The 24,094-nt window shown below is 36.8% G+C and overlaps 2 protein-coding genes across 2 annotated transcripts in view; both read left to right on the top strand.

Moving 5' to 3' along the window:
• LOC106657049 (longitudinals lacking protein, isoforms H/M/V-like) overlaps nt 1-10,541 on the top strand; it is a 64,602-nt gene extending 54,061 nt beyond the window's left edge. The window contains exon 5 of the mRNA XM_014378307.2: nt 8,353-10,541. Within this exon, the coding sequence (XP_014233793.1) occupies nt 8,353-8,570 (218 nt within the window). The 3' untranslated portion in view covers nt 8,571-10,541. The remainder of the gene's footprint in view (nt 1-8,352) is intronic.
• Nucleotides 10,542-22,017: 11,476 nt separating this feature from the next.
• LOC106657068 (methylthioribose-1-phosphate isomerase) lies at nt 22,018-23,767 on the top strand. Its single transcript, XM_014378351.2, has 5 exons — nt 22,018-22,327; nt 22,477-22,709; nt 22,790-22,998; nt 23,068-23,276; nt 23,348-23,767. Exons 1-5 carry the CDS (start codon nt 22,193-22,195, stop codon nt 23,621-23,623), a joined length of 1,062 nt encoding a protein of 353 aa, XP_014233837.1. The 5' UTR covers nt 22,018-22,192; the 3' UTR covers nt 23,624-23,767.
• The last annotated feature ends 327 nt before the right edge of the window (nt 23,768-24,094 follow it).

The raw sequence follows: 24,094 nt of genomic DNA, 5'->3' as shown, positions 1-24,094 counted from the left end.
CATGAATATTGTAATTGCGGGTACGGCGGTGCAATGATTAATATTAGCGAAGTGTAAAGCGTTGTTTGATTAGTAAGGGCAGCAGTACTTTCTGTAACAATAAAATAAACATTTTACGTTTCCACCGAGATCGAAGTTACTCACGCAGATGATATTTTAATTCGTACGTTATTGCGCGTAACTTTCTGAATATGTACCCTGTTGCGAAGATTGTACAAGGAGTGGCTGATTTCATATTGATTTCAACTACTTGCAAGCACAAAAATTCATGTGAATTGTATATAAAATGATGAGTTACGTTTGTCAATCAGAATGATTGCTTAACAAGCGTTGCAATGATTCGTTTGTAGTTCGTAGGAAATTTTATTTTTATTATTGTATCACTTTTGTTGAAAATTCTTTTGACAATTATTTAAGTTTATGTTAATGATGACGCACATTCGAATGTATTTATCACAACAAAATTATGTACTAGAATTAGACTACATAAATGTCAACAGGTAAAATTATTTAAATTAATAATAAAAATCAATTCGTTTGTGCATTTTCATAAAAAAATTTTTTTCAATTGTTGTTATAATTATTGACGTTCACTATTTATGTACGATTTTATTTGTTGTATTCGACAAAAGAGCATGTATCTACCTTGACTATACAAGCTGGCGTTTTATTTCAGATTATTTTATGTAATTAATTATTTTGAAAATTTAATATTTTTTCAAAACTTATAATTTATACAAAAATTTTAGTTTTTAAGTTACGATTCACGAAAGTTATGTGTATCGCGGTGGAAACGTAGATGATAATTGAATCCGAGATTTGTGTCTTTAATACTATGCGCAAGTCACTCTCAGGATTGCAATTCGAATTAAAATTTCACTTTAATTATAATTCACTGAAAATTCATCGTTATCTTTAGAATTTCATTAAAATTTTAACAACATAAACAAATTTTGGTTATTTTTATACATTACAAAATTTTAATTTTAAGTTGATAAGATCAAAAATTTATTGTACAGTTATTGGAATGCAAATGGTCGTGTACATCTATAATATACTAAAAAAACGCGTATTACTTGACACATCAGTTGGGACAAAATTAATATCAAATGACGTACAGGCTGAAAGTTACGATTTGACAAATTTTCAATACACTTTGTCTTGAAAATAAAATCACATGACGAAACTTTACAACTATTACTGCAAGTACTATCGCTATTACTACTACTTCTCATACTACCACTACTACTACTACTACTATTACTACTACTACTACTACCACTACCACTACTACTTACTACTATTATACTAATAAACAAAAAATAAATGAATTATTGCTATACAATTATTTATAGGTATTTATAAATTTACAATTGCGTGGTGTGGAGTGAAATATTGTGATATAATAGATTGGTGCTAACACCTTTTTTGAAATTAAATCGTGAATTTTATTAATTTATTTAATGACGAAAAAACTTATGATCAAGAAAAACGCAATTATATCGTGCAATATTAAGATATAAAAAAAGAAGAAAGGTAGTGAGGAGAAGAGTCAGCTATGAACCATAAAAAATTGAAATTGTATAAAATACATAAGTAAACCATGCTTAATAAATACGATAAAATAATACTTGCAAGATGGAATGGTATTATAAAAACTACCGCCCATTTGAAAATGACTTAAAAATCATTCGAATCAGTTGATTACTTAAGTAATTTCTATCATACTTATGTTAGTTGAATGTTCTATCTTTTTTAATAAATACAAAATAATCGTGATATGGTTATATTTTTTTTAATCCGTCGTCGTGAAACGCAATTACATATATTACATGCTGTGACTGCAATGCCAAACTTTTACTAAAGAAAAGAATAAAAACAAACAACAAAAGAAAGAGAAAATTAGAGCCGCGAAAGAGAAATATAAATAGAAAAGAAGTAGTTAAATTTAGCACGTGAGCAAAGAGTGAGTGAAACCAGGAGAGAATGTTGGTAAGAAAATGATAATAATTATTTTATATATTATATAAAAATTTTAAATAATAACGGAATAGGTACGGATTATTATTTTATAAATATAAATGAAACGACATACAAAAAATTGATACTTGTATTTTAATGTTGATTAACCTGCAAAATGTTTTTTTCTTGCAAAATAAAAAAAATTTATACTGAAAATTCATCTCGGTGATATGTTCAATTTTTTTTAGTTTGATACAGACGCACAAACACACATACACAACATCTTAATGATAATGCACACCTCGTTGCACTGTTCTATATTGATCCCTTTATAGTAGTTTTTTTATTTTTTATCTCATAATTTCTATATTTTGTTATTTTCACTTTTGAGCAAGCAATCGATGTTGACTTATCTGTACAAACAGATGAGAAATTTCTAGAGGGCACCTCCGAAATCCGGAAGATTGTGGCTCGTGTTTGTTTAGGTCGGTTGAGATTTTGCAAAGGTAATTTGGTTATCGATCGACCGAAACACCGTCGCATAAGGTATAGGGAGAGAAAGAGAAAGTAAGCGTTGAATAAAGACTCTCAATGTACAGGTCTCAGTAAGTTCGGAGCTTCTCCGACCATACTGATTGACATAGATATCATGCCAACCATAAGTATAAATATTTCGTTCTCTCATATAGCTTTCCTCGTGGAGGCACAGCGAGTAAATGAATTGAAAAGATTCATTCGTTTGTTTTCCTGTCAATCGTAGCACGGTATTTAAAAACTAAATCGAAACAATTTGCTAAATTAAACAGAAAAAAGTGTATAAATGCATTGTACATAATATGATTATTCTGCATATTAATATAGAAAAATCATCGCTCATTGCGTGCACTGCCAAACAGGGATTTATGATATAGATGATATAATTATAAATAAATATACCTATAGGATCGATTGTTTTGTTTTAAAAGTGTTTATGATTACAGTCTAATATAGTACCGAATCCGAATTTAAAAAATTTTGGAACGAGCAAAACTAATTGGATAAGCAAATTGGTCTCGATAGTAACTCATAGCTTTTCTCGACATTGCGTATGTGTCGTTAAACAACATCGCCACATCGAATTATTTTATCTCTGCTATTAATATCATATTATTGAATAGTTGGAGAAAGAAATGTTGCGTTTGTACTTTAAGATTATAATGATTATAAGATGTTTTTATAGTTAAAATAATGAAAACGAAAAAAAATGAAAAGTAAAAAAAACGATAAAGAAGAGAAAAAGAAATTGATTGCTTATCATTTTTTCACGTGCAATGTCGATCTATTCTATTTTCTACGTATAAAAACGCAGTAGTAACTTCTTGTTCTCTTTTACACTGTAAAACGTCTCTTTCTACATTTTTCTACGATACATAAAGGAGAGGGCAGATGCGCCGCGCTTCTTTGAAGCACGATCATTTGCTACACAAATGACGCGTCTCTCTCTGTACTGTAAGTCCCGTTTAAAATCCATTAAAGTAGGATTTACAAAGAGATAAGAAAAAAAAAATAATAAAGTTCCGAATTCGCTGTAACTAATCGATGTATAAAAATAACAAAGCTCGTGCACATTTATTACGTATATTATGATATATATTCACAATCACACACATGCGAAAAAAATAATCATGCGCACGCATCAAGGATTTATGATAAAAAAAAATACAAAACAAACAATAGCGATGTTCCACTATAAGCTCATATAATGATTATATTTTCTATAATAACGCATTGTATGAGACAAAAAAAAAATCATTATATAGTAAACGATATAAATATCGATTTGTCATTTCAAAATATACATACATTAAAAAATATTCGTAAATAATATGTGTATATAACACCGTGTATATTAGGGAACAGGTAATATAAAAAGAAACAAATATGGGGGTTAATTTATTTTCGAGTGCCAGACACGATCTTCTCCACCGAGAGGCGTTTTTTCTTATATATAATGGTGTGTATGAGTGTGTAATAATGAACTTCGTACGTGGATCGCACCGCTGATCGACGACGCGCCACGTATATATATATAATGATATATAATGTGTAAATTATAACGACACTCTTGGAAAAAAAAATTTTACGTATGATCATGTACTTTTTTTCAATGTATTTGAATCATATTCGTTGCAATTAAACAAACAATTCTGTAATACAAAACTTAAAAAAAAAAAAAAACTGGTCTCGACTCTCATTTTGTCCGCAAGCATTCTTTACTTAGCAATTAAGCGTGGTAGTTGTCGACGTCGTAGTTGTAGTGGTCCTCGACGTCGAGCGAGTATGACTTTAATTTTAATTTTTTTCACGCATGTTCTCTGCCTGGGTACACACAATGTACATATACATCCCCTCTACTACTCGTCTCATATTTTTCGTTCTAAAATGAAAAGATAACATTTTGATCTAATTAAAATCTCGAGCGTACACTCGCACTCGCTCGCACACGTACGCGTAGCGAAGGAATTAGAAAAACGCATCTTTTGCCCGTAAGTAAAGGTCATTCTTCTCTCATCGTCGCGCATAATCTCTATCTCACCCCTCTTTGCACGTAGCTTTTTACAGGAGGCATAATATACCGCCCAACCTTTTATAATCCCATCCGCCGCATGTGAAAAAAAGCAGCGTGCGCAGCGTGCGCAGCAGCAGCAGCAGTTCGCGTGGGTTCACGTAAAACTACGCTAGGTATGCGACGGTAGAGCAGCGCTCGTTATCATCCCTCGGCTCTCTCTCTCTCTCTCTCTCTCACTCCATATATACGCGCTTCAGTAAGCTCGTGCGCCCGTATACACTGGTATGTCGCGAATAAAAAATGGCGCGCAACAAGTGGCGCACAGTTCTGCAAATCCACTGCGTAGAGCTGTGTATGCGTGTGCCGTACTATGGTGCACGACGGTTATGGGTAGAGAGACAGAGAGAGACGGATAGATTAGTTCTCGCACGCGCGCATATATATTGTGGCTAAAGCGCACTCACATATACACAAACCACCACCGCAAATCGGAAGCAGCGTCGTCCGCATGATTTAGCGTTTCCGCTTTAGCGGGGCTAAATTATTTATCCACGGCCCGTCCGATAATCACTGTTTGTTTATCTAAATCGATGTTTGCGCGGGGATGGGGTGGAGGCGCGCGTTTACACGCCGAGCATACTCTTAAAATATATTTTATTTACCCGTTGAAAAGTAGCGCCGAGCGCAAAAAAAGCTGCGAGCTTCGAGATCTTTATTTTTCATTTGCTTTTTGTTGTTTTTTCATTCATCATCACAATCTCTCATTACATTCCATCGATCATAAAATAGACGATTCCAAAGCTTCTCGAAATTAACATTCATACGAGTTGCAATTCCATCATACCAACGGGCGCAGCAGCAACGGTGTATGTGTGTGTGTGTGTGTGTGTGTGTGTGTGTGTGTGTGTGGTCAAGATATCTGGAGCAGCTTGGTGGTCTCTCTGGCTCGCACTTGCGCTAGCTGCTGCTCTCTCACTCTCGCCCGCCAGGAGGAATTTAATTTCTACGAGTTCAATTAAAAGCGTATCCCAGCGAGTTCTCTCTATAAACCTAGTTGCCGCGTCTCTGATGCTACTGCCGTCGCTGCAAGCAAGCGCAGTGCTGCGCGGCGCTCAAAGCTCCCATATAGTGAGAGTGAATGGACACTTAATGTAAAGCGAGTCCTAGGGTCGGGTCCCTTTGGGCTCTTTTGCCTCGTGGCGCACACACAGGCGAGCGCTCAGTTATTTCTCTCTCTCTCTCTCTTGCTCGCTCGCCGAGTGCATCCACTATATAGCGTGTCTGATTGTATATGTGTACGAGTGTGTGTCCTTCTCTCTCGCCGTACGCCACTCTTTGCAATCACAAACACGTTTATACATGTGCAAGCTCGACAGTCACTAGCAGCTCGAGTCAACTAATTTTCCGCGTTAATCTATCGTGAAATAGGCTTCTTCTGTTCTCGTGTTCTATACCAGGTATGGCTCGGGTATGTAAATTGTATCTTTCGACCCCACACAAGTTATCAGCTATCCGATCCTTGAATTTTGACAACGAATGACATTTACATCAGAAATAACAACGGTAGAGCTTTACGTATATACATCGAATTTCTGGAGCTTTCGTGACCGCCAACGACGAAACACGCCTGTAATATTTCTGCATTCGTATAGATAATACACACACGGATGTAAAGGTCAGCGCGTTTCTCCATCGCTCGTTCTGAAGACAAATAAATAAACGCCCACGTATATCGAGCGTAAAGCTGCAATCGAACGTTATTCCAGAGCGAGAAAGAGAGAGAGGAACGAAACTTTGCTAATGTAAACTTAACGTCAACTCATCCCGGGCGAGAACTGTGCTGTTGCCTTCGGATCGACCCTGCCCTGTGCGTTTCGTTTATGTACTATCTCTCTCTTGCCTTGCCTCGGACACTGGAGTGTAAACAACCAACTTTTCACTTATTATTGTACAATCTCGTAGCTACTTCGACGTATCATCACCGTTCGTTCATTATTAAAATATAAAAGAAAAGGAAGAATCTGATTGTCAGTTTCACCGATCAACTTTGAGCTTGCGCGCGAATCTATATATCTCTCCCATATCTATAGTGCTGCAGGTACCTCGTGCCTTTCTCTCTCTCTCTCTCTCTGCGAAGCTCATGAAAACCAACGGCAGCAGCAGCAGAGTAGCAGTAGCAGCAGCCATTGCAACTCGACGAGAACGACAAGTTCTCGGCAAGTCTAATTGGAAAACGAATGAATGCCTCGGCAGAGGCGTATACATATATATCGGCTCGTAGGGATATAGGTAGTACTGCATAAGGTATATGTGTATAACGCGACGACGGCCCTTCAATCCAGACACTTGAGCTCGCTCACACACACACACACACACTCCTTCATAGATATAATACGATATGCGTATATACGCGGGGCGCGAGAATATAACGATTATATTTCATCGCGAAAAAGAGAGAGTGAGAGCGAGGTAGGTAGGTAGGGTAAGAGCGCGAGAGAGACAGAAGATCATTCAAGTTCCAAGTAATAAACCAACACTGCGCCACCACGCGCAGATGCAGCAACAGCAGCAGCAGCATAGTATCAGCAATATGGCAGCCCTTGCTAGCGATTGCGAGCTTGCAGCAAGTACACACACACATACATACTCTCGCGCGCGCGTGACACACCACCTGCACGATAGTTGCTGCTGCTGCTGGCTATACGCGCACGAACGTTCTTATATGTCTATGTATGTAGGTATATATCTACATGCCACGAGCCATGCATTCTATCGATAATGTATGCGCCTTGCGCTGCTAACGCTCGGCAGATCGGCTCTTTAAGCTTCGTGCCGAAGTCTCGAAGCAGCTCCGTTGCCGCCGCCAAGCTACTACCGCCCTCACACACACACTAGGCGCTCGGAATGCGTCGACTCACCGGCTATGTGCGCGTGCGATCGTACATAGATATATAATACAGTAGGTTGTATACAGGCAGCGAGGAGGAGCGAGAAGGAGCGCCGTTAATTGGCACGCAGTTAGCTATTATGTTTAAACTGGAAATGAGGAGCTTACGTGTATACGCTATATACATCGAGTAGCGCTCGCGGTATATTGAAGGGGCGAGAGAGGCCGGGGGGAGAGATGGTTCAAGGGTGTTTTCTCTCTCTCGATCGTGTGTGTGTGTGTGTGTGTGTGTGTGTGTGTGTGTGTGTGTTATGTATATTTGGATGAATAAATGACAAAGCGTAATCACATGATAAATCATAATAAACATTCGGGTTCTTTTGTTACCCGCGCCATCTGTATTTTCTCTCATTTTGGTAAACACATACATAATATATACATAATGCTTGAGCTTGCGAATAAATAAAATATAAAAAATATACTTACATACATACAAAATATTCACGCAGAACTGGGTGGCAGCAGCAAAGTGCATTTAATGGAATCGATAGGATCGATATCATCCATAAATAATACTTAAAATCATTGACATTTTCATCATCAAGTTCTGGTCAAAAGCAAAGGTATATACGCTATAAAGCAGCAGCACAAACGTCGGAGCGAAGGGTAGTTTCTGTATTAGCCAAAAGCGAACTCGTGGACTAACTCCAGCAAATCATTAATTTACATTCATCATTCAATTAGCTGTAATTATTATACATGGTGTTTCCATTAAAATAATACATCTTCTCCATTACTTTAATCAAACTCTCTGACAGACGCTCAGTTGACGAAATGAACAAAAAAAAATTAAGACACAAAAAACGGCAACCAAACAAAATTGAGCTTAAAAACAAACCAAACAAAATTCAAAAGTCGACTGTTTGTCAAAATCAATGATATTCTGTTGTTGCAGAGCTGAAAAATCGTCGGATATCGCAGATATTTGTGCGGCACAGTAGCACCGACGAGAGGAGACGGTGCGCGTTGTGCGGTAAGGTCGTGACCAACGTGCGCAATCACTATTACGTGCACTTTCCCGGCAAGTACGCCTGTACCAAGTGTCCGGCCGTTTATACGCGCAGCGACACGCTGCTGTCGCATCAGCGCACCAAGCACGGCCAGTATCCGTGATCTTGCGCGTGGCGCGGTCAAAAGCACACCTTTTTTTTTGGCAACTCTCGAGGCACACGAGGAGAGAACGATCGCGACCGACAAAAAAAAAAGAAGAAAATAGAGAAAATTTTGCAAAAAGTTGAGAAACAAAAAAAATTATGAACATTGCTGTCGACTCGTTGTAATAAAACGTGGAGATTTTTTTTATCTTGGATAAAAAAATCGGTGATCTTGTTTGCATGCATGCACGCGCGCGTGGATGGTTTACACATTAGTACACGTTGGTACAGGCAAAACTTAACGGCAGGAACTTGCTAAGCTGGTCGTCATCAAGTTTGCTTGATACACACAAAAAAGAAAAACTGTAGGAGTTATAAAAAAAAAGACGGAAAACTCTGTAGCCCCGCGAGATGTCGTCTCTGAAGATTTTTTTTGCCAATTATCGTTGATGCTTTCCATAAGTATTGTAGGTATTGTTTTAAATTTGGCTTCATTATTTGACAACTATTGTTTTTACATTTTAACTTTCTCTTAATTTTTACTTCTTTTTTTTCTTTCAAAAAAGGGATGCGAAGTACGACTTTACAGTTACCATTTCGAGTACTTGATTATTGACTTTAAATTGTTATTGGTTTGTGGCTGTTGTATAGTTAATAGTTTTTGACCAGTGATTATTCATTTCATATTTTGAGAAAACCTATCGTGGTGATTGATTTAGTTTAATAGTGAATACTTCATATCCCTTACGACATTATATATTATTATATATCAAAGTGTTAAGCAGGCGTAATTTTTTGGTTTTATACTTGTCAATATTTTTAATCTACTGTTTTACCATTAGACCAAAAACCTTCACCTTATGTATAGTTCTGAACTCTGTTTTTACCTTTTGCGTTTTTTCTATACGAAACTATGTAACTTGTTTTACTTATAATTTGCCGTTTGTAAAACCAAAAATATTACAGTGCAGCAAAAATCAATTTTCGTCGTAAATTTCATTATACATTAATAAAAGCAGCATTTATGATCTCACTACTGTTATAATTATAAAACGTAACATCGATGAATACTTAAACAGTTATCATGATAAAATATTTACAACATTACTGGAAAATTATTTGCTGTACTGTGTTATCAAACCTATTGTTATGTTTAGAATTTTGTTAATTTTTAAGATATGATTTTTGTTTAAATCTGTTTACTTCAGTCATTAGGTGAATTTGTGACGACTAGCGATTTTTTAAATGTTCCTGAGCACACAAAATCAATAATTAAAAAATAAAAACTGTCTTGTATGAAGTTGAACGAGCAAAAGCTAAAAGAATACTACCTATCTCGGTTAAAAAATGAAATAATGTGATAAGCGTATGTTAGTCTCTTAAAGGAAAAAAAAACTTAATGTCACTTGTTACAAAGTTTAAAAGCTTTTCGGACACCGTCTACTTCTAGCTTAAAGATAAACTATATAAATCATTATATATTTAGTATCTATTATATTTGTAAATAGTGATTCTTCGAATGTGTTCAATAATCAGTTAAAAACTTTTACTCTACAAATAATCGCCGATTAGATTTTACAGTTCAATCAACGGATTCATTAGGCTGGAGAGTAAGACAAAGTACAAATGATTTAAAAGCTGAATGTACGTTATATTGCCAAAAAAAATTTATTGTATGTAATAAGAACCATTGTTGCAGGTAAAAAATGAGTGACGCTTTAATTTTTTTACGTTTTCGGTAGCTCAGAAGTAAATCATTCCAATATACTGATGATAAATCTTATTGAATATTATGCAATAATAATCATTATTATTGTAATGTTTTATCTGTTTAATTATTATTATTGTGTAAGGTTATTGAAAGCATAACAAATAAACGAAGGTTACGATTTATCATGCGTGATCATCTAACATAAAAATAATAATTTTGTTTTCTTTTTTTCGTTAAAAAGAAAGGGAAGAAGAACAGCAGCGATACGTAAAAGTCAACCCCTCTCCCCAGAATCTCACAAAAATATTATGCCTGGCAAGAAAAATTCCTATAATGTATAAATTTTCAAGCTCAGATGATCTTATAATGTCGCGCGCACACATTATACATGCTTAGCCGTACGTACATAGCGTCAGTGGAGCAACCACAGCAGCGGCGGCGGTGCAGATATGCAGCTATCACAATCTCGTTACACGCGTGGATGCAGCAGCAGCGGCGGCGTGTTTTTTGCGCCTCGCGATGTTACAATAATACGGTTTGTGTACGGGCGCAGAAAACAAGATTGATGCATGTATACCGAAACGTGGATGGAATGTGATTTTTTTCCCTTCGGCTCAGTCTCTCTCTCTCTCTCTATATCTCTTTCCTTGAACACACCACACGTTGCCTATAGTTGCAGTGCTGCTGCTGCTGCTGCTCCGAACTTTTCTTTCATTTTTTTTCTCTCTATTCTCCGCCCCGCTACTCTCCGTTCAAACTTGCGGTGCCCGCGGATGCTCGCGGAATTTCAATAAGACAATCGCTTGTGTTACTCTACTCCTCCAGGAAAGTATACACGTTTAAATTTGCTCTCGCGACCCATATAGACATTGTAACTAACGCGCGCGCGCGACGGCACCGAGAAGAATTATCCGTATTACTTGGCAAAATTACGAGAGCAGAAAAACAAAAGCTCGCAAGACACATTTAATCGTTGGTGCATCGTTGTCGACACAAGTATAATAAGTGATTCCCACAACAATGCAACTCTCGGTTTGTCGGTGCGAAGCAACAACGCTACTCACACACGGATACATACACACTTCGACACAGTTTTCCCATTTAAACTTGAGTTGCGTGCAAGAGAAAGAGAGAGAGAGAGAGAGAGAGAGAGCCCAAGATGTAAAATACATTCTGGAAACTGGGTAGATTGCCTCGAAGCCTTTGAATAGTCGAAGCGTGTGTATACGCACTCGTGCTCGAGCTATATATACACCACCAGGCCAAACCAAAGCGTATTCCATTATCTGACCTTCCATTTCGTTGATTTTACTTTACCGAATCTGTGTGTCGTACAGACAGCGCGGCGCAGAGAAAGAGCTCGAAACGCGTATCTGTATACGCAGCATCGTTCTTCGCTCCTGTTTTCCCGTGCGCGCATCGGCGTTTCGCGTCGTAAAAATTCAATTCGTTATCATTGGCTTCTTTTTTATTATTCTCTACTTTTTTTCGCTGGCATCCATCGCGCGCGCTATATATATTATAAAAAAACACACACACACATCTTGACGAATATCGCGCCAAAAAGCTCCCGAGCGGCGCCTTCTTTTAAACATCGTAGTGTTGCCTTCTCCGCAAGTTCTAAAAGTCAAGTTTGTCAGGGCATAATTGCTTAGGAGCTCGCGCGCAAACTGTTATGTAAACTATGATTTGTCTGACAAAATATTTCCAACGTTCTGTCTCGCAAGGCACACAAGGTTTGCGCTCTCTCTCACTCTTCCCGACACGACGGGCTCTGTGCTCTCTGGTGTTACAAGCCATACGCCAAGCTAGCTAGCTGCAGCTACCCCCGCGCCTTGCTGCTGTCACTCCGAAGTTGCGTCAGTGTCACATGACAAACAAGTTTCTCCTCCGCGCGCGCGCTCGGCGCTATATAACCAGGGACTTCTCTCACAGTCTTGCGTGCGAGCGTCTGCTTCGTGTACGAATGCCAGTGAAAAACTTTCAAGTACATATCGTTTATCATTTTTTTTTTGCCACTTTCTTAGAGAAGAAAAAAGGGGGAGAAAAAGCTCATCGGGCCAAAGTTCAAATTACTATGACTGCATAGCCACGTGTCCTCGCGCAGACCATTTTTTTCATTCTAACGTACCCGTACATATCGCAAGTATCATAATGGCTTACACCGATAGCTTACGTCAGTATTGAACTTCGTATAAAGAAGGGTAATAGTAATGCTAAAAGCACGTGGGACGTCGCGAGAAAATAACTTCCTCTCAAAGCACCTACGCATGTGAATTCTCATTTATTCCGGACGTTATCGATACTATAGTCTTTCGTAACGCTCACATTTGGCCTCTCGCACTTCGAGCACTCGACCAAGACATCACTGCTCGCGAAGTACACAGCGAGTGCCATCGTTATAAGTATATCTTTTTTGTCCGAAGGGTCGCGGAATGTGATTTTTAGATATAAAGAAACGAGAGAGCTCGCAGGTCGTTTTAAATTTTTTCAAGAGAGCTGCTTGGAAAAAAGTCCAACGTTATAATGTTGAAATGTGCATACGTATATGCGTTTACATGGTACGTGTCGTCCCTATTTATATATAAAACAAGTCTTTTTTTCTCCTTTCGACGTGAGTTGGCTCGCAATGTATTTACGCATATTACGCCGTGCCTCGGCGCGCACATGTATCACGGTATTTTCGTAGTCCAAACGGAAAAAAGTTTTCGCCTCTGCTTTCTTCCTCGTGCTGGTTTTTTTTCTCTCTCCTTTCGCTCTCTCTCACTGGCAACTGTGAAGGGAATCAACAACGGTAACAATAACAGAAAAAAGGAAAAAAAAGAAAAGTTGCGTTACGTAGGCGATGATATAAAAAAGAAAAAACAACAATTCCACGCGCACAAAATGTGAGACGACAACGACGACGACTGGAGTCGCGTGAGATACTTGACGTGTGCGACCATATTTTTGACTGTATCACTGAAAAAAATATACCTCGTTTTCCATCGTCGTAAAAATAGGATATGTAATTCGTTTCGTTCAGCGTGAATAATTCAAAGCTCAACAAACACACACACACATTCACGTGCCAGCTCTCATAATGAATGACGTTCGTTCTCATTCGACATGTGAAAAGTCAGTTGCCAATCATGATTATGCACAATAAAATACAAATTAATCATTAACTCAAAATGATCCTTTCGGATTTCATTTTACGCCTGCAAGCTCGCAGCTTTTATATAGTACTGGATAAATATAGAAACAATAATTGTGAATAATTTATCGCGACGATTCTCAATCGACCTGTCAATTATGCAATCCCATTCGCGCCACTGTATAGTCCATTTAACTTTCTTGTACCAACTTTTTTTTCAATCTCCCTTGCGCCCTTCTGCGTGTGTTACCCATGGCAACCGGAGGGAATTTGAAATAAAAAAGAAAACTTCCTAAAGTGTTAAATAGAACTATATCATGCAGCCGGTTGGGTGCATGTGTGCGTCCTTTCAGCGCCGCCGCCGCGGCATGCGGCACTCTATTTTAGGGAAATATGTCGTTTCTATGTCGATAAACATCTGGTCTTATATACATTTGTGCCCTCTCAATCAGAGTAGTACCTGCCTATATAACCACTGCAGTACCAGCGAACCCCTTTCAGCGACAGCAGTAGCAGTAGCAGCAGCAGCAGTGAGGGTTTGGTATGATGTATAACTACGTATCGACATACTGTCATTACACTGCATATCTGTCGTTCGCTCGCCCACACACTCACACACATATACAAGCCCAGACCACACACACACACATATATACCCAAACTTGAGACAGGGAGTGAATCGTTGCGCTACATATATGCACGTGCGGAGTTGCAGTGGTAAATATTTGAAGTGCTACATGCTGCGTTGTAGCGGTAGCGGAAGCTTTGAATAGTCAAAATTTAAAAGGCTTCTGCCAAACTCGATGAGCTTGCATTTTTGATCGCGCGGAGCTTTATTAGTTTGAGTATGGGAAGGACGAGGGGGTAATTCGATTTTAAGTGTGCTCCCTCTGCATTGCTCCTGAAAAGTTCCCAAGCCACCCCCACCCCAAAAAAATTATCTGCTCTTCCAAAATCGACGACCATCTGTGTTGCTTTTTTTTTCGTTCAAATTTTTTCTCAATTAACAACAACAACGACAACAAAAAATCATCTACTTTATAATAACGAACAAAATTACTAGCGCAAAAATTCGGCGCTGGCGCTGATCATCTGCTGCCCACAGGTGCGATACCGAGCGTGGCAGTGGGCCTGTCCTACCACGAGATGTTCGCCGTGTCGCTGGGCTCGCCGGCGATGTGGCGCTGCCGGGCCTGCGGCAAGCAGGTGACGAATCGCTGGCACCACTTTCACATACACACGGCGCAGCGCTCGTTCTGCCCGTACTGCCCGGCCACCTACAGCCGCATCGACACGCTGCGCTCGCACATCAGGGCCAAGCATCGAGAGATGCTCTTCGCCAAGGGCGCCTTATAGAGCACGCTCGGCCTGCCGTTCCCCGAGAGGAGGCGCAGACGCCTGCAGTTGGCTCTCTAAATTAATTTTCCCTTCCTCGTCGTCGTCGTCGTCGTCTTCTTTTTACTTTCATTGTCTCCCATAATCCTCCCCCCACCGCCGCGTCCCTCGTCGAGATAAGTTTGTGTGAAATATTTTTTCATTTGTACTACTACATGTGTACTGTACGATGCTCATACACGACATAAACGTCATTATGCTGCTGAAATGTCTCATGCATATGGGTAATCGCAGCGATTGCAGTTCGTTGCTGTATACTTTCTTTTTCTTACCTAGTTATCATGTCAATGTGATATATATATATATATGTTATAAACATATTATAATTATTTATTGTACGTCGCGAGAGCAATGACTTGATGAGCCAAAATTTGGATTATTATACTCTCCCGCTTACATATGATTTTTTGTACTTTTAGTCAGTATTGCGGCTCCGAAACTCTATTATTATATTATTATTAAATAACAATGTATAACGTTGCAAAGTTATGTGTGTCGCGCTGCGAGAAAAGAAAAGAATTTTGTTATCTCGTGTCTCTGTACATTTATCGATATATATTATTGATATATGATTATTCGTTTAGACTGATCCGTTCAATGTATAATCGAGCGGCTGTGATTCTACATATTATATCTCCTTCTCTGTGTAATATATACAATCGCGTCATGCGTCGAAAAACAATTTTTTTGCGCAACCGTAGTAATCGTATGTGCCATATTTTTCATTCTCTCGTTTTTTCCTCGTTTCTCTCCCTTTTTTTCGACTTACACGGAATACATTCGCTTGAGAGAGAGAGAAAGAGAGGGAGAGAGAGAATGAAAGGGTTATGCGAAGCGAATTTTTTATAATACTTGGTTATTCGAGGCCTCTCGCGCCCTCGTGAAAGGATTTATTTTTACTCGACCTAATCGATGACTGGATATACCTCTGTTAGTGTGTATGTATGTGTGCGTGTGCGTGGGTGGATTTTCCGTACGTTTTAGAGTGGGCCGTGTTTACTTTGCGAGTTCTTCTTGGGATCGGAAAGACGCGGAGAATCGAAAAGGGAGAGAGATTTATAACGAAAACAGATTCTCGTTCGAATTTCTTCTCCATCCATCCTCTCTCTCTCTTTCTTTTTCTCTCTATGAGGTGCACAATAACCGACCTGCCTCTCTCTCCCTCTCGATCGAAGCTTTTGAATATTCACAAGTGGGGTATCGGGCGGCAACGACGTCGACGAAGAGAGGTAGAGAAAAGAGGCTAGATATTCTCACTGATTTTCGAATGATCGTATAACGCGTTATTTATTTATTTTTATTTTTTCAATTGCACGTGACTAATGAATTCCAGATAAAGAAAAAAAGCGAATGTAACCCGATCAAATCCAAAAGTGTCTCCCATTGTTGCTCTCAATCGTTCTGTTCTTTCTGTCAATTTTTTAGGCCGAACAGTAGCGTATGAATGATAAAAAATAAATAATCGTATGGTAGTGACTCTCTGATTTTTGTTGCATAAAACAAACTTGCGTCATCCCGATAGTCGAAGGTGAACAATCGACACCGTAGCCCGTATTCGATGTGTAATTTAGCGAGTCATACGATAATAATTGTAAATTTCTTCCAATTTGAAATAATATAAAAAAAAAAAAATAAATCAATGTACACTAAAGAATTGAAAGAGAAAAATTTTTGACCAAAAAAAAGTCGCGTTTTCTCACTGGTGCGAGTTATTGAGTTCAACGTCTATTTTTTAATTCATCCATACAATAAAATGAAAAAAATTTTTAACGATCGCATTTGTGTGTTTGTACTCGTACAAAATTTCAATCGATTGTGAAAATCGATATGATGAATTTTACATAATGAGTCATAATATAAACAATTGGTCGCGCGTTCTGTGTGTTTTTACGATTGCAAAATATACTTAAAAAACAGCATATAATGTACAATTGCGGTTCCTATATGTAGTCGAATGCAGAAAGGAGAAAAAAAATCGTATAGATATAATAATTATACAAATAATATATATGTTGCGCGCGATGCAAAGGAGAAAAAAAAACAAAAGGTGGCACTTGTTGTCGTTGCGCCCAATTATAAAACTGTATGCTAGTCTTCACGTGGATTATATTTGTATTTACAAGTAGTTGATAATTTTTTTTTCGACTGTTTTCAGTTACCTAAATGCGAATACTCTGTACACATTTTTAACGACTTTTTGTAATGAAAGAAAGGAAAAAAACGTAATAATCGGTAAAACAGGAGGCTTCCCGATGTTTTATTATTATATATAGTTTACTTTTAAGTACGTCAATTAATATTTTACGACATTTATACTTTACAATGTCTTCCGATTTATTGTTAAACTCAGAGGATCTGATATTTTTTAACTCGTTATAATTTAAGAACTGTGAGAATACATCACAAACACGGGAGAAGCCACATCGGATCGATGATGAAAGCCGCGCACACACGACTGTTTCATATTAATTAATCATTATCCTTCCCCAACTATTCTGTACTCTTCGTCAATGTTTGAAGAAGACTTTGCTATACTAATGAGATACCAAATTAGTATTAATAAAAATAATGTACTGCATTTTCCGCTCTCTCTCTCTCTCTCTCGCGCGTGGGAGGTCTCTTCCAACTTTGTCCCTTTTCATCGTGAAGAATTACTCGGGCAATGAATTTCGAATTACAAAGTATCTTTTGTAGCAAGAGAGTGAGGAAAAGAGAGAGAGAGAGAGAGAGAGAGGCAATGTGAGTTTAATGAACGTGAAACGCCCGAGAGCGCGAGGCAAAAAGCTCTCGCGCGCAGCAGTTCGCCTGGCGCGTAGCACAGCACCAACACCAGCACACGCTAAAGGAAAAAGAGTATAGGGCTAATCTAATCAGTGAATGGATTAATAACTTTTTAATGCAAAAATTAAAGCAAAGAGAGGAGAAAATGAAAGGTACATTATATATATGTATATTGCATGGTGGTGAGTGTGTGTGTGTACACCGGGCCAGTGATATAATAAATGTACGTCTATAGACTTTAAATTGATGTGCGCGTTTGTGCCCTCGACGCTCGAATTTATTATCAATGGAAATAAAAAAGAAAAATCGGCCGAGGCTTTCCAACTCGTTCTTCCTTGTTTTCTTATACTCAATGATTTTCAATGTTATTCACCTGTTTTACCGACGAACAATGATCCTCAATATTATTTAACGTTGCGTTTGTAAATAAAAAATAAAAATAAAAAAATAGTGAGTGTGAAAATGGTGCGTCGAGCAAAAAAAAAAGAAGAGGCAATTTATCGATTGCCCAGGAGTTTTCTGTATGATAAACTTTTTTTAGAGTGTGAATAAATATAGATGTAAACTTGGAAAAAACAGGAATAGAATCATAAACAAAACCTCGAAGCTCAACAAATTTTAAGCATTATAATGTTGTAAGGGTTCTTATTTCTATTAAATTACAAAAAAGAAAAACATAAACACAGAGTACAGTTCCATCTTGGAATTCGTTTAATCGAACTAAAGCGTGGATGCTGAAATAAATTGATTACTTACACTAATATATGACGAACATCTTTGAACTCTCACAGATATATCCTTGTTTTTTCTGCGAAACTTCAAATGTCTCCTAAAATGATCGCTATTTTTCAAGAATTTTTATCGATTTATTAATTATATACAGGCTAACGAGAAAAAATATGTGTCAATCGTAATAAAAAATAAAAAATAAATAATCGTAATACGTTAATCGTAAGATTCTTGATGTTATCTGCGCGCGTGCTCTAGTCGTCGCTAAACAAAAAAAATTGTTTCTTTTTTCTGAAAATCGTGATGAATTAATAAAAAATTTTATAAAAAAAAACACAGTTCAATAGTGTTGCATGGATCTATTGAAAATTTGACGACAATCCGAAATCAATATCACCTTTACAAATTGGTATACACCTGTAAATGTAAGCTGTGTACACTTTATTTTTTAGCAAGACTCGAGACCAGAAAAACACGTTCATGCAACTCTTGTTCGCGACGAGTATTCGATTGCGTCGAAAACAACACATCGAAGCACACGTGAAAATTTGATAACGAGAACTTACTATACCTGTTCATGCACTTTTTTCAAAATATATTACAAAAATAGAAAATAACGTACGTTATCGAGATATTTATTGATAAGCCACAATAGAGTATTACAAAATATAAATGAATTAAATGATTGATTTTAAATTAGCTAGAAAAAAAACGGAAAAACTAATGAAAGGTGTAAGGCCGTCCTCATCGGCATATCCGAAAACTGTATATACGAAGCAAAATGTTGATACTGACGGAGTAAAAAAGTGAAACGAATCGTTTTTACATTCGCTCGTGAATATATTACATTATACGAAGTGTAAATATTTAAAGCAATTTTATAATCATTATATTATACATCGTTTCAAACGCGCAAGACGTTAGTAGCTAAATTTTTAATATTAATTTTTCGGAATTATTTGAAAAATAAATTGTATTATCATGCAAGTTTGGATGCTCGCAATACGAATCTCTAAGAGTTGTTCGATTTTTCAATCAGAAAACAAAAAACAAATCCTGAGATTGAAAAGTTAAGTTTTATAGAAATTCTGAAAAAGTCTTGCTCGACTATAAACCGCGTTAATTAGCTGTTGTAAACGAAAGACTGATTAATACGTCAGCTGATTCTAAGGAGAGAGTAAAAAAAAATGAAAAGTTAGAAAATGTTCACTAAAGTTTCGCGCGCGAGCAGCAGCATTGATATAGAAGTTAGTTAGCTCCAGTATAGCAGTTTAAATTTGCGAATCACATTACAAATTTTCTCTTCGTATGCATCAACGTTTCCGTACATTATTTATGGAAAAGTAATAGGCTACAACAAATTTGAGCTATTCGTGAGAGTGAAGCAGAAAAAAAATACCGAATTACATGTTTTACGAAAATGAATATAAAAAATAAAAATATAAAAACACAAATATAGTTGTAAAATGTAATTATAAAAGTATAAACTTTATAAACAAAATAACGTTTCACCAATTTAACTGTTTTTCTTCAGCACAAGAAAAAAAATTAAAGTAAAGTAATGTAATCGATTATGCAGACACACAAAAAAGAGACAAATCTTATATAGTACACAAGTCTTAGTAAAAATAAAATTATTCAATAGTCAGTCAAAGTAGGGGAAAAAAGAGAAAATAAATTAAGTAGAATGTCAATATCATGTCTATTTGGTGGTATACTTAATTAAACGTCGTTTTCCTAAACTCAAACTCCCGTCCCCGTCGTTACAACTATTTTACAAAGATAGCAAAAAAAAGTAATTATTAACTGACAAACCAATTGAGAATCTTGAACGCGCGCAAAGACTCGGAATAAAACGGGCGCGTGCACCCCTTTGTACAAAAAATGATTGAAATATATTCGAGAGGCGCCAAGATAGCTGGATGTACCCTTCTTGTATTATAAGAAAATTTGTGAAATTCAATTCGAAACGCGTACAATGAATTGGTAATGAAAAATTCAAAGACAAGAAGAAAATTACAAATGCAGTCATCCCGCTCTCTTGATAGCTCGGAGCTCACTTTAAACAATTATTACCCAAAGTAACTAAAAATAAAAGTAATTATGAATAAACGAAAATACCGTTGCAATTAATATCTAATCTTTTTTAAGAAGCCTGGATGTTTATCGATTACACGAATAATTAATGGTAAAAAAAATTAATCAGCAACAGAAATTAAAAATAACACCCCCAGAAAACGGAAGCACACAAACATGCACTCACAGTAATACATACAAAAATATTATAGAAAATAAAGTATATAGAATTAATTAAAACGAGAACAAAAATAAAACAAAACGAGCTGTAAAGAACGAAAGCAACCGAATTATCGTATCGAGCGTTATAGTGAACGAATAAGTAATTAGTTTCTAATAAGTATATCGCAGTAAGAAACAACAACAACAACAAAGCTTGCTTTGATTTCTCTATCCCGAGGAAAAATAAAAAAAATCCAAGGAAAGAAAAATCATCTGAAAAAATTCTGTTAGATCAAAAAAAAATTATTGTTAATTTTGCTGAACCCTACCTCAGTCACGTAAAATCATAGAGCTGATGGGTCAAAATAAATGTACGGTGACTTATTTACTCGCTCTAAGTAACGATGTATTTTTGTGCCCAGTACCGGATGATTATTATTAAAAAAATTAAATAAAATATACAAAATGATGTAACAATAATTAATAAGACAACCAAACAATTTAAATGCAAGCGCTGTAATATTGTACAGTTATTGCTCCCACGATCCATGTACTATGGTGTACCTATATTGTATATAGATTATATTTAATTAAAATGATTAATGAATTTGTGTAAACTTGGATCATTTTTATTTACCCACAACCATCATTACCTCGTAGTGCCAATTTTTTTTAAATTTCACTGTACAACCCCAAAAAATATTCCTTGGAAATCAGTCTCGCAAGCAGCACATCACCCGCACACCACAAAGTAAGTTGCGATATGTGTGCTGCCGTATCGTCGTCGTCGTCGTCGCGCTTGCGATTCATCATGCATGAATATAACGCCTGAAATTCCCTTTGGAAAATCTCAAACCTCTCGCGACTTTCCTTCTGTATTCTCATCCATTTCTCTTTCTCGTCATATACGTAATACATATAATATATATAATGCAGCCACACACACGCACATGTGTATAAGTATGGAATATAACGAAGCGTATATTACGCCGTAGCGCTTTAAAACTCATTATAAATTCAACTGTAGATATATGTGTATAGGTACGTATGATACGGAGCTCGGGTGCGACTGCTTATAAGCGCATATATGTACATTAATAATGCATTGCCCGAGCTTTTGATCAAGAGAGTCTTCTCTTTGCTATATAATAATATTGCCACGATATACAGTTACACACTCTCGGCGGCTTGACTCGGGAGAGTCTCGCGTTAAGTGTTTTTCATCATTAACGTGAGTTTCGGGTATTCTAAATTTCTTCGAATCCGTTCGTTCTACTAAACCGTGGGATTTGGATATTTTCTTTTTTCTGCTTCTCTTTTTCGAGCTCGACGGGGCAGAGCTGCCGAATTTTTTTGAAATTGCCCGCGAAAAGTCTGCGCGCGCGCGCAAGGAAAAGTCGTCGGCAAATAAGTCGCGCGTCACGTCTGCTCCGATGGCAAACAAGTGCGCTTATCGGTGTGTCACTTTATCGCGAGCGCGCCTGCGTTTGCTATTATACTGTATTTTATACTTACGTTCAAGCCTGAGGCGCATTAAACGCTGCGAGCTAAATGTTTTAAATTGACGCGCAGCGGCGCATAGCGCCAATTGTACTCGAACAGAGGAGTCGATCGCGCACAAGCTCTCGCGAGAACAAACAATAAAAATAAAATGTCGCTGCTGCAAGCCATCAAATGGAGCGAGGGCCGACTGCAGATTCTCGATCAACTGCTGCTGCCCCATGTCACCAAGTACATCGAGATCGGTTCAGTTCAGGATGGATACGACGCGATCAAAAATATGCAGGTGCTTTGTGATAACAAGTTTTAATTTCAAGGACCTCTCGACATTTTATTTAATTCAAATTTATACTTGCTTGATTTTATGAAAATTCATCCCTTCTTTCGTGAGTTTTTTGAAATGTCAAATTCATTATTATTTTGTTGTTGCAATAGGTTCGAGGAGCTCCTGCGATCGCAATCGTCGGATGCTTGAGTTTGGTGGTCGAAATTCAGCACAAGTCTTACGCAGATAAAAAGGCTTTACTTCACGATATCAAGGAAAAATTGGAATACCTTGTGACAGCAAGGCCAACTGCTGTAAATATCAAGCTTGCAGCTGATGAACTCATAACTCTTACTACCAAAGTGAGCAACTTAGAGACCAGCGTTTCTGATATGAAAGAAAGGTAATGATCACATACAATCTCTTGAGTTACTTTTTTTCAATTAAATCTTACTTAAGATGTAAATTTACAACCCATTGCAGAATCATTACTAGAATTGTTTCGATGCTGGAAAAGGATCTAGCGGATAACATGGCCATTGGTAATCATGGAGCTTCTGAAATAATGAGGACACATCCAAAAGAAAGTCAATTGAGAATCATCACTCACTGCAATACTGGCAGTTTAGCTACTTCTGGATACGGCACTGCTTTGGGAGTAATTAGATCTCTCCACAACAGTAACCGATTAGGTATTTAATAAACTTGATTCTTGTTTGTAACTCTCTGTTATCAAAATCTAAATATTATAAATCTTCTAGAACAAGTTTACTGCACTGAAACAAGACCTTACAATCAAGGTGCCAGATTAACAGCATATGAATTGGTACATGATAACATCCCAAGCACTCTCATCTGCGATGATATGGTCGCATCGCTTATGAAACAAAAAAATATATCTGCTGTTGTTGTCGGAGCTGATAGAGTTGCAAGGAATGGCGACACAGCCAATAAAATTGGAACTTATCAGGTTGATATTCTTTTCTTTGTATAAAATGCTTCATTTTCAGCATAAAAATTAATTCTTAATTTTCTTTATAGATTGCTGTATTAGCAAAATATCATAAGGTCCCTTTTTACATTGCTGCTCCCTTTACTACTATTGATTTCTCAATAACAAGCGGTGATGATATAAAAATAGAGGAAAGACCACAAAGCGAATTAACTCATATTAACGGTATAAGAATCGCTGCTGATGGAATAAACTGTTGGAATCCTGCATTTGATGTAACTCCAGCGGAACTTATTACGGGTATTATCACAGAGAAAAAAGTGTACAAACCAAGTGAACTTACAAATCTAAGGGCGAAAGAATAATTTTTTATTTAATTTTATAATAATGTTTTGAAAACATGTGAATCTTGATATATGTGATAAAATTGTGCTTTAAAACTAAGTATTACAATTATGCTGAAGTAAAAAGTGAATTTTAACTCAATAATTAAACAAAAACTAAACAAACTTTATTTTTTATATTGCATACAGATACCCAGAGATCAAACATTTATAAAAAATGTATTTTATAAGTTTACATACCAATTATTTCCATATTAAAATCCAATTATAATTATTGTATAATATAATTATACTTAATAAATGATGCTACTTGAATAGAAGATTTTTTCATACTACGTTCATAGATTTTTATACTGTTATAAATAAAAATGAGATTGAAAGTACAAAAAACATTCTAAACTCATATCTATCATTCAATATTATCATCAACATACCTAAAATTTATTGAAAATTAATCTGAAAATTAATTTTAAGAAAAATAATCACAGCTAC

The sequence above is a fragment of the Trichogramma pretiosum genome, unplaced genomic scaffold, assembly GCF_000599845.2.
Source record: "Trichogramma pretiosum strain Unisexual culture from Peru unplaced genomic scaffold, Tpre_2.0 scaffold14, whole genome shotgun sequence".
NCBI classification, from domain to species: domain Eukaryota; kingdom Metazoa; phylum Arthropoda; class Insecta; order Hymenoptera; family Trichogrammatidae; genus Trichogramma; species Trichogramma pretiosum.
This window is presented reverse-complemented; position numbering and strand designations above follow the sequence as displayed.

Excerpts from the sequence above, each read along its gene's own strand:
- LOC106657068 (XM_014378351.2), top strand. The coding sequence starts at position 22,193 with ATGTCGCTGCTGCAAGCCATCAAATGGAGCGAGGGCCGACTGCAGATT. Across the intron at positions 22,328-22,476 it reads ACGCGATCAAAAATATGCAG|GTTCGAGGAGCTCCTGCGAT; the intron begins GTGCTTTGTGAT and ends TTGTTGCAATAG. Across the intron at positions 22,710-22,789 it reads GTTTCTGATATGAAAGAAAG|AATCATTACTAGAATTGTTT; the intron begins GTAATGATCACA and ends AACCCATTGCAG.